Source organism: Salvelinus namaycush, chromosome 19 (assembly GCF_016432855.1).
Source record: "Salvelinus namaycush isolate Seneca chromosome 19, SaNama_1.0, whole genome shotgun sequence".
Taxonomy (NCBI): domain Eukaryota; kingdom Metazoa; phylum Chordata; class Actinopteri; order Salmoniformes; family Salmonidae; genus Salvelinus; species Salvelinus namaycush.
The window spans coordinates 32,374,014-32,384,716 of record NC_052325.1 but is presented as its reverse complement, the minus strand read 5'-3'; the positions used below and the strand labels follow the sequence as shown (position 1 = coordinate 32,384,716).

The 10,703-nt window shown below is 42.8% G+C and overlaps 1 protein-coding gene across 3 annotated transcripts; it reads left to right on the top strand.

The window, feature by feature from the left end:
• Window positions 1–314: 314 nt before the first annotated feature.
• On the top strand, window positions 315–10,607 carry slc35a5 (solute carrier family 35 member A5). Of its 3 annotated transcripts, XM_039014854.1 has the most exons (11): window positions 315–410; window positions 1,577–1,751; window positions 1,834–1,932; window positions 2,059–2,192; window positions 2,274–2,341; window positions 3,309–3,497; window positions 3,688–3,894; window positions 4,052–4,179; window positions 4,580–4,848; window positions 8,898–8,942; window positions 9,044–9,696. In XM_039014854.1, exons 2-10 carry the CDS (start codon window positions 1,613–1,615, stop codon window positions 8,913–8,915), a joined length of 1,251 nt encoding a protein of 416 aa, XP_038870782.1. In that variant the 5' UTR covers window positions 315–410; window positions 1,577–1,612; the 3' UTR covers window positions 8,916–8,942; window positions 9,044–9,696. The 3 variants fall into 3 exon arrangements, with proteins under 3 accessions (XP_038870782.1, XP_038870780.1, XP_038870781.1); XM_039014852.1 differs by lacking the exon at window positions 8,898–8,942 and having other exon boundaries at window positions 9,044–10,607; XM_039014853.1 differs by lacking the exons at window positions 315–410; window positions 8,898–8,942 and adding an exon at window positions 417–1,150.
• The last annotated feature ends 96 nt before the right edge of the window (window positions 10,608–10,703 follow it).

Genomic DNA, 10,703 nt, shown 5'->3' with positions numbered 1-10,703 from the left:
TCTAAAAAGCGGTAGATCTGTTCTATGTGCGCTATTTCTATCCCTCTCGTTTTTAAGTTTCGGTTTTGCGTATTTAACTTTTGGTTTTGTACACCAGCGTTAAACAACTCAAAATACAACATTTTTGGTTATGGAAAATATATTTCACAGCGGTTTAGATTATACAATGATTCTCTGCACTGTACTTGCTTGTTTTGTCACATAAACTGAAATTAGGTGATCTATTAGAATTTTAGCAGCCAGGAAATGGCGAGTGATTTCTGAATAGTGCATATTCTAAATACGTTAGAACATGACGTCGCCAATCCCCGTTTCATACCCATTGCGCTTGCGCGCGTCCAAGGCTACCAGGAAGCAAGCCCGAAGCAGTTTGACTGTCTACAATGTGTAGACAGAAAGCTGTAGAAAATGTACGATTTCTATTAGCTAAGTGCAAACTCTTGCTTTTGGTTGAATTTTAACAGCAGGATTTCGTAGCCTACTCTTCATAGAGAAACTTTAGTTTTTGTGGACATTTTCGAGGTGGCAGTGCTCGACAGTGCTGTGTGCGTTGTTTACATTCTTGAGACACCACCAAACAATCAAGCAGCTGGATGAAGCTAGCTAGCTAGCTAACTAACTAACTAACTAACTAATGTATCTAGTTAATTGCTATTTGCTATTGTGGTGACAGTTTATGTGAACAATCAAAATACAGCTTGATAAATGTATGACTTGTATGTATGACTAGGCGTTTGATGACTTGCCCATGCACCTGCATTAGCTTGTATAGCCCTGCCTTTAACAGATTGTCCTAAAGTACAGTAAGCCTATTGCCATTACATATTGCCATTGCATTTGGCTATAGGCAAACATGCCATGCACACATTAGTCTTCATATACTACTTGTCCTATAACAGGGTGTTTTAATGCAAATGTAGCATGACCTCTATTCATAATTTAAAATAGCCACAATGTGACCTTTTGTTCATTTGTTTGTTTTGGTAAACACTGCACATTACTTTAGCAACCATTTCAGCTAATATAATAATAACTGCAGCTGAACTGTGTAACTCTGGAAGAAAACCCTCGGTGTGTGTCTTGTGTTTGGCCCTGTCTGGCTCTCACATGCTTCTAATCAGCAAGACAAACAGGAAGATTCCGCGAAGAGGTGATAACTGTGGCTACTTTAAGGACAACACTAGTTACTGTACATAGCCTAGGTCATGTCCTGTGGCTTTTAGAGAGGAGCAGAATAGCTAGACCTGTTTGGGATGTTGTGTTAGTAGAGGGAGAGTGGAAGGAGTTTTAATGTGGCCACTATTCTAGGCCTAAATGTACTGCTGTAGTCAACTGTATAGAGAGTGATGTGAAACTAGCAGGGTTAGAGTGGGGTGGGTTAGGCTGTGAACAGTTTCTCTCCGCACTGGGGTGTGTGCTGCGGACACTGAAGGCTTCTCTTACTGCTGTTGTCTTTGTTTTCTCTGCTCTTACTGTTTTTTTCTTATTTTCCCACCTCTGCGTGCTCTGCCTACATGTCGGCTCTTGGCCTGCACTCATATACCAGCTCACAGTGGTTTTGTTGTGTGTGTTTCAGTGAGCCAGGAGCCCTGCGTGTGTGTGAGCCCACACCATGGCGTGCTGCCGGCTGTGCTCCAGACTGTGTCCCAGGCTGTGCTCCCGCTCCTCAGCGTACACTCTGGCCCTGGGCTTGGGCTTCGTCACCCTGGGCACCTCTCGCATCCTGCTGCTCAAGTTCTCTGCCAACACACGTTAGTACTACATTATCATTCATGGACTTCAGTTTAAATCAATGGTTTTATGTAACTGTTTCTTCTCTTCTTTGACCTATAGAGAACAAGTATGACTTCCTCCCTGCGTCTGTCAACCTACTGGCAGAGGGGCTCAAGCTGCTCTTCTGTCTTGGCATGTCTCTCAGAGTCATGGTCAGAGGTAAGAGATGGGCACTGAGGGAGAGGACGCCATCTTGTCCAATGTCATAATTCAGAATGTTTAGAGTTGTTGTTGTCGAGCAAGAATGTACCTGAGAGAAGGGAGATTAAAGTGTATGTATTCCAGAGGGTCGTTCATGTCGAGAGCTGGGCTGCTCCTCGGGCTCTGCCTTCCTGAGTTTCATGAAGTGGTCCGTCCCCGCCTTCCTTTACTTTCTGGATAACCTCATCATTTTCTACGTCATGACCTACCTACAGCCTGTGAGTTTAATAATAACACACTGCAGTGTTTTAAATGCTAATGTTAAAGTCTCAGTTGTCTCTGATTCCTTTCCCCCACAGGCCATGGCTGTGTTGTTCTCTAATTTTGTCATCCTGACCACAGCTATCCTGTTCAGAGTTGTGCTGAAGTAAGTCACAGTTTTGTTCTGGACATAGTGTTCTCTACTGGACCTATATGTTTGTTTACATAGCTGATAGTGGCACTCAAGGTAAAAGTTTCCCCTAACTACTGATCTAGGATCAGCTTACCCTGACACAACCCTAACCAATGTAGCTGTTTTTATCTCAATATCAAATCATTTCTGGGTAAGAATTAAGTACCTTACTGTAATAAACAAAAATAGCTTCTTAGCAAGGAGCAATTTAACTAGGACTGTCTGGGAGTGGTGAGGGGAAACCTAGCTGTTATTGGCAGAGAGGTTTGGTACTCTTTCTTATTGGTCTATTAACTAATTTACTACTTGGTGATGTCACTAGACAGTTCAAAACTACATCCCACCACAACTGGCTGAAATTTCAGGCGCTTTTCAAACAGATCTTAGTGGCGCTCCCGAGTGGTGCAGCGGTCTAAGGCACTGCATCACTACAGACCCTGGTTCGATTCCAGGCTGTATCACAACTGGCCGTGATTGGGAGTCCCATAGGGCGGCGCACAATTGTCCCAGCATCGTCCAGGTTAAGGTTTGGACGTGGTAGGCCGTCATTGTAAATAAGAATTTGTTCTTAACTGACTTGCCTAGTTAAATAAAAAAAATACACTTAAAGGGCATTATCGTCATTTTCACAATTTCACAGTATTACTCCCAACAGGAAAATCATGTTTTTGACTGCACTGGTCCTTTTTAAAGCTGGAATCCGTACTTTGTGAAACTGGCACGACCGTTTGCGATATTACAACAACAAAAGTTATTTCAAACAATATTTTTTTTTTACCACAATACTGAATGCACCTCTCTTCCGTTTTATTAACAAAAACAATAACAGCTTTAACCATTATTGAGGAAAAATCGTAATCTGATTTCAGATCAGCATTTAGGGTCAGCCTATGTTGAAGGGCTCATCTCTGACCGCTGCTATTCCCCTCCTCGCCCCTAGGAGACGCCTGTCCTGGGTGCAGTGGGCCTCCCTGGTCATCCTCTTCCTGTCCATAGTCTCCTTGACGACGGGGTCGGGAGGCAGCCAACGGGCCATAGCGATGCCGGGCCTCCACCCCAGGCCCCTCTCCCCACCCACCAACAGCTGCCTGCTCTACACACAGCTAGAGGAGCAACGAAGGAACGAAAGGTTGTCAGAGCGAGGGATGGGAGGGAAGGAGGAAGGGAGGCAGTCAATGTGGAATTCAGCACTCCTCTGTACAGTGTCTGTATTAGGACATCTTCACACATCCTGCATGACACCACAAGTCTCCTTTCCCTGTCAATAAGTCAGTCTAAGTAAGTGTTCCTGCTGTCTCCCCTCCCTCCCTTCCTCCCAGTAACTCCAGCACATGGAGCTCAGTGCTGCCGGGACAGGCTGAGGCGTGGCGGGGGAGGCTGATGGGGACTCTGCGCTCTCTGGGCATGGGTCACATCCTCCTGGTGCTCCAGTGTTTTATCTCCTCCATGGCCAACATCTACAACGAGAAGATCCTCAAGGAGGGAGACCAGCTCCAAGAGAGCATCTTCATCCAGAACAGCAAACTGTAAGAACTCATGTGAATGTTGGCACACACATGCATGAATGCAAACATATGACACACACGCACATATTCACGCAGCTTTCAAACATCCCAATAACCACCAAACTACACACAAACACCCACACCCCATCTGTCTAAAAATCTGTGTATGTGGTTGCAGGTACATGTTTGGCATGCTGTTCAACGGTCTGACTCTGGGTCTAGGGGGCGAGGCGAGGGGTCTAACCGTCCACTGTGGCCTCCTCTACGGTCACAACGTCTACTCACTGGGACTGGTGCTGGTCACCGGTAGGACACACGTACACACTGGTGCTACTGTTGATGAATTAACCTCATACAATGTAAAGGACTGGTTCATTCATTAGCATGAATAGGTACAGTATGTACTGTGTATATGGTATATGCATGATTATTGATACACTATTCATTACTAATATATTGATCCATTATTCCTGACAGCGAGGGTCTGTCGGTGGCATTCATCCTGAGGCTGATTATTAGGAATGCATTATTATTGATACATCATAATCAATATATTCATTATTATTAATACATTACGAAATGTATCAGTAGCTTCCCTGGGCCTGTCAGTGGCGTTCATCCTGAGGTTGATTATTATAAATGCATTATTATTGATCCATCATTATCAGTATGTACATTATTAATATATCAAATGTTTTATCCCAAGCTGCCCTGGGCCTGTCGGTGGCGTTTATCCTGAAGTTCAGAGACAACATGTTCCACGTGCTGACGGGCCAGATCACTACAGTCCTGGTCACGGCCCTGTCCCTCTTCCTCTTTGACTTCCACCCCTCGCTGGACTTCTTCCTGCAGGCGCCCGTGGTGCTGCTCGCCATCTTTGTCTATAACGCCAGCCGGCCCAAAGACCCTGAGTACGTCCTGCAGCGCGAGAAGCTGCGCGTCATTAACGGAGAGGTGCTGCAGAGGTCGCGAGGGGTGAGGACATGCTTGAATGTATACAGTGCAGTCGGAAAGTATTCAGACCCCTGACTTTTTCCACAGTTTGTTACATTACAGCCTTATTCAAAATTGATTAAATAGTTTTTTCCCCCTCATCAATCTACACATACTACCCCATAATGACAAAGCAAAAACAGGTTTTTAGACATATTTGAAAATGTATTAAAAATAAAAAACACTGATACGACATTTACATAAGTATTCAGACCATTTAATCAGTACTTTGTTGAAGCACCTTTGGCAGAAATTACAGCCTCTAGTCTTCTTGGGTATGACGCTACAAGCTTGGCACAGCTGTATTTGGAGAGTTTCTCCCATTCTTCTCTGCAGATCCTCTCAATCTCTGTCAGGTTGGATGGGGAGCGTCTCTGCACAGCTATTTTCAGGTCTCTCCAGAGATATTTAATCGGGTTCAAGTCCGGGCTCTGGCTGGGCCACTCAAGGATATTCAGAGACTTGTCCCGAAGCCACTCCTGCGTTGTCTTGGCTGTGTGCTTAGGGTTGTTGTCCTGTTGGAAGGTGATCCTTCACCCCAGTCTGAGGTCCTGAGCACTCTGGATCACGTTTTCATCAAGGATCTCTCTGTACTTTGCTCCGTTCATCTTTCCCTCGATCCTGACTAGTCTCCCAGTCCCTGCCGCTGAAAAACATCTCCACAGCATGATGCTGCCACCACCATGCTTCACCGTAGGGATGGTGCCAGGTTTCCTCCAGACGTGACGCTTGGCGTTCAGTTCAATCTTGGTTTCATCAGACCAGAGAATCTTGTTTCTCATGGTTTGAGAGTCCTTTAGGTGCCTTTTGGCAAACTCCAAGCGGGCTGTCATGTGCCTTTTACTGAGGATTCGCTTCCGTCTGGCCACTCTACCATAAAGGCCTGATTGGTGGAGTGCTGCAGAGATGGTTGTCTTTCTGGAATGTTCTTCCATCTCCACAGAAGAACTCTGGAGCTCTGTCAGTAACCATCGGGTTCTTGGTCACCTCCCTGACCAAGGCCCTTCTCCCCCAATTGCTCAGTTTGGCCAGGCAGCCAGCTCTAGGAAGAGTCTTGGTGGTTCCAAACTTCTTCCATTTAAGAATGATGGAGGCCACTGTATTCTTGGGGACCTTCAATGCTGCAGACATTTTTTTGGTACCCTTCCCCAGATCTGTGCCTCGACACAATCCTGTCTCGAAGCTCTACAGACAATTCCTTCGACCTCATGACTAGGTTTTTGCTCTGACATGCACTGTCAACTGTAGGACCTTATATAGAAAGGTGTGTGCCTTTCCAAATCATGTCCAATCAATTGAATTTACCATAGGTGGACTCCAAGTTGTAGAAACATCTCAAGGATGATCAATGGAAACGGGATGCACTTGGGCTCAATCTTGAGGGTCTAAATACTATAGGAATTTCAAAAAACTTGTTTTTGCTTGTTTTTGTATTATGTGTAGATTGATAAGGAAAATGTTTTATTTAATCCATTTTAGAATAAGGCTGTAACCTAATCAAAATGTGGGAAAAGTAAAGGTGTCTGAATACTTTCCTAATGCACTCATTCAAGGGTTTTTCTTTATTTGGACTGTTTTCTACATTGTAGAATAATAGTGAAGACATCAAAACTATGAAATAACACATATGGATCATGTAGTAAACAAAAAAGTGTTAAATAAATCAAAATATATTTTATATTTGAGATTCTTCAAATAGACACCCTTTGCCTTTATGACATCTTTGCACACTCTTGGCATTCTCTCAACCAGCTTCACCTGGAATGCTTTTCCAACAGTCTTGAAGGAGTTCCCACATGCTGAGCACTTGTTAGCTGCTTTTCCTTCACTCTGCGGTCCGACTCATCCCAAACCATCTCAATTTGGTTGAGGTCGGGGGATTGTGGAGGCCAGGTCATCTGATGCAGCACTCCATTACTCTCCTTCTTGGTAAAATAGCCCTTACCCAGCCTGGAGGTGTGTTGGGTCATTGTCCTGTTGAAAAACAAATGACAGGCCCACTAAGCGCAAATCAGATGGGATGGCGTATCGCTCCAGAATGCTGTCGTAGCCATGCTGGTTAAGTGTGCCTTGAATTCTAAATAAATCACTGACAGTGTCACCAGCAAAGCACCCCCACACCATAACACCTCCTCCTCCATGCTTCATGGTGGGAAATACACATGCGGAGATAATCCGTTCACCCACAACGCGTCTCACAAAGACACGGCAGTTGGACAGATTTCCACCGGTCTAATGTTTATTGCTCGTGTTTCTTGGCACAGGCAAGTCTCTTCTTCTTATTGGTGTCCTTTTAGTAGTGGTTTCCTTGCAGCAATTTGACCATTAAGGTCTGATTCACACAGTCTACTCTGAACAGTTGATGTTGAGATGTGTCTGTCACTTGAACTCTGTGAAGCATTTATTTGGGTTGCAATTTCTGAGGCTGGTAACTCTAATGAACTTATCATCTGCAGCAGAGGTAACTCTGTGTCTTCCTTTCCTGTGGCGGTCCTCATGAGAGACAGTTTCAACATAGAGCTTGATGGTTTTTGCGACTGCACTTGAAGAAACTTTCAAAGTTCTTGAAATGTTCCGTATTGACTGACCTTCATGTCTTAAAGTAATGATGGACTGTCGTTTCTCTTTGATTATTTGAGCTGTTCTTGCCATAATATGGACTTGGACTTGGTCAAATAGGGCTACCTTCTGTATACCCTCCCTACCTTGTCACAACACAACTGATTTGCTCAAGCGCATTAAGATGGAAAGAAATTCCACAAATGAACGTTTAACAAGGCACACCTGTTCATTGAAATGCATTCCAGGTGACTACCTCATGAACCTGGTTTAGAGAATGCCAAGAGTGTGCAAAGCTGTCATCAAGGCAAAGGATGGCTACTTTGAAGAATCTCAAATATATTTTGTTTAACACTTTTGTTGTTACTACATGATTCCACATGTGTTCTTTCATAGTTTTGATGTCTTCACTATTATTCTACAATGTAGAAAATAGTAAAAATAAAGAAAAACCCTTGAATGAGTAGGTGCTCTAAAACTTTTGACCAGTAGTGTATGTGTGTGTACACACACACACACACACACACACAGAGAAACCCAAACATAAACACAACCCACTCTCACACATATACAGTGTGACACAGGCAAACACACATGCACACTGAGGGCAACCGTGATTCTCATTTGTGTGTAATAATGATTTAGACTGTGGGGAAACCAATATGATTCTGTGTAATGAACAGAGTTTAGATTCCCACCACAGCCTTAGCCCTGGGTAACTGCATTACAGTAGGTACATAGATGTATTCAATTAGGTTGGTTAGAGTATGATGATCAGTAGGAGGTTGTCTATCTATGGAGGCTCTGTGTGGAAATTGCCTGTAGACATAAATCTAGGATCAGCAAACCTTCCTCAAATCCTTAGTGTACCAAAAAACAGTTTGTGGCCGTCCTATCGCCTCTGACCGCAGAACACCGCCGCTGGCCGTTCATTTCCTGTCGATTCTAATAAGGATGGGCACAGTTAATCCAATATCAGGATATCTGAACATACGTTAGCATTCGATTACTTGAGTAAGTGTTCATTTACATGTTTTATTTATTGTAGCCCTATTTTGACGTTGAAAAGGCTTTGTTATCAATTCAATTATCCTTGTTACCTACAAGGATATACCATGACATTTTAAATACTTAATAAAATAAACTTTTGACTATTGTTTTTATAACTGTGCGTTGCCACTTTTCGCCACTTCAAATAGCAATTACTGGCGAGCCCCTAACAGTTTCCAGAAGACCTGACACAGATCAATGCAAAACACTCACCAGAACCTTTTTGTAAGACAATCAGTTCTATCGTCTCTTTTACTGTTGCTTTTAACCCAAAACTACGGAGTAAAACAGCCTTCTGTTGTTTTACCTCTGCATTTGCGTCATACTAATTGATCAAGGGAGTCATTATAATTATCTGTATATTCCCAAAAATATCCTGATATTATTTGAATAGTGAAATAATGTAAAATGCCCTTCCCTAGATTCTACATGGTTTTTAATCGCCGTTGTTCATCGACACCCAGCAGGTAAACGCTAACACACCACATCCACCCACTGCTTTCAGACGTTCGTCTTTCTGGTGTTATTCCTCTCTAATCTCCACCATGCTTCCTTTGTGTTTGTGTAGGATGGGGAGGAGCTGGAGAGGCTGACCAAGCCAAACACAGACAGTGAATCAGAGGAGGAGTCTGTCTAGCCTCCCATTATGACCTCACAATGGCTCAACCCTGTGATGTCATCAGAATGCCTGGCTCTGTGACATCACAATGGACAAACTGTCAGTCCTGAATTATGACTTTGCTATAACCTGGCCTGTGACGTCATCAGCCTGTGACATCAGAATGGACATGCTGTGTATTATGACATCAGAGCGGCTTGGCCTGTGGTTTTGTTGGCCTACTGTGATTGTCATAATTTATTGTACATCATAGATGCGGTAAAGAGGTCAATGGAACTCGACACAAACATGGAAATGCCATGGAAACGCATGGGGAAAAGAACCTGAGTCTCTTCATTGCCCCACAGCAAAATGATCCTACATTTAGGCTATTGTTTATATGTGTATTCCAACACTACTGTATGTTGAGTATAATGTGTGTATGGATGTCAACCTCAATACATGTTCATGTCATCACCAATCAACTGCATTGCAGTTAAAAGCGACTTTGACTACCATGACCGATTTCTAAATGCTAGCTGTGCTACCAGCTTATACGAACAAGAGTTAGCATTTAGCAGTCACTTCTTCTAAACCTGAAAATAAACAACTTTTAAATGTTATTCTGTGAAAACTGGCAAATATATCAAAATCTAATTTTAGTAACCACATTGTGGGCCTGTTCACAAATATTCACTTTGTTAGATCAGACTTGTTGAATGTGCGCCAATCCGGCGTCCTTCTTCTGTCCCCCAAGGTCTGCGTTCCATTGACCTCTCTACCGCATCTTTTCAGAAATGTGCTTGTTTGCGTATGAAATATGCTATACAAATAATATTGTAATGGAAGAAATGCTAAATATACAATTTTGTATATGTTGTTGTAGTTAAAATAATGCTATTGCTGTTATTGACACAGTGGCAAGGGTTACAGCTGTCAGATGTTGAGAAGTTGATATCTGCCGGTTATGATCTTATTTTGTCTCTGTTTTTCAAAACCAGTTTTTATTATACATTTGTTTGCATTATGTTGGTGGCTATTAAGAAATCTACTCAAGGCTGTTGGATGTTTGGGAGCTAAATTTGTTTTTCTAATGGCCAACTACTCAGTTTGTCTTACCATTATTAAGTACTCACAAAGACCATACAGTACTAGCACACGGACCATGTGATTTGTTCTGGTCTCAGTCCATGTTACGTTCAGAAAACCAAATCTGACGGTAAAACATGTAAGATTGTGTTTGACATTACACACTGAAAAGTAATTGGCTTCTCTAGTGGTTTACATGTGTTCAACGGTGTTACTCCTCTCCTGTCCATGCTTATTGTGCCATATAATTTACACTTCTATCATGTATTCAAAAAAGCTTCTTGTGAAGTTATGTTTATGAAATCAGTAAAATGTTATGCTGTATGCATTTAAGGCAATTTACACCTGGTTCTTTATATTACTATTCATGACACAGTGCATAATTACAATTTCTCACACAGTCAACAGATTACCAAATGAACATTAAAAACTACTGCCAAAAATACCATATTTTGTCTAGCTTACTGACTGTATTTTTCCATTCTGTTGATCTGTGTTGTAATGTTCGAATTGAACCACCAGGGGGTGGTGTAGTATAATA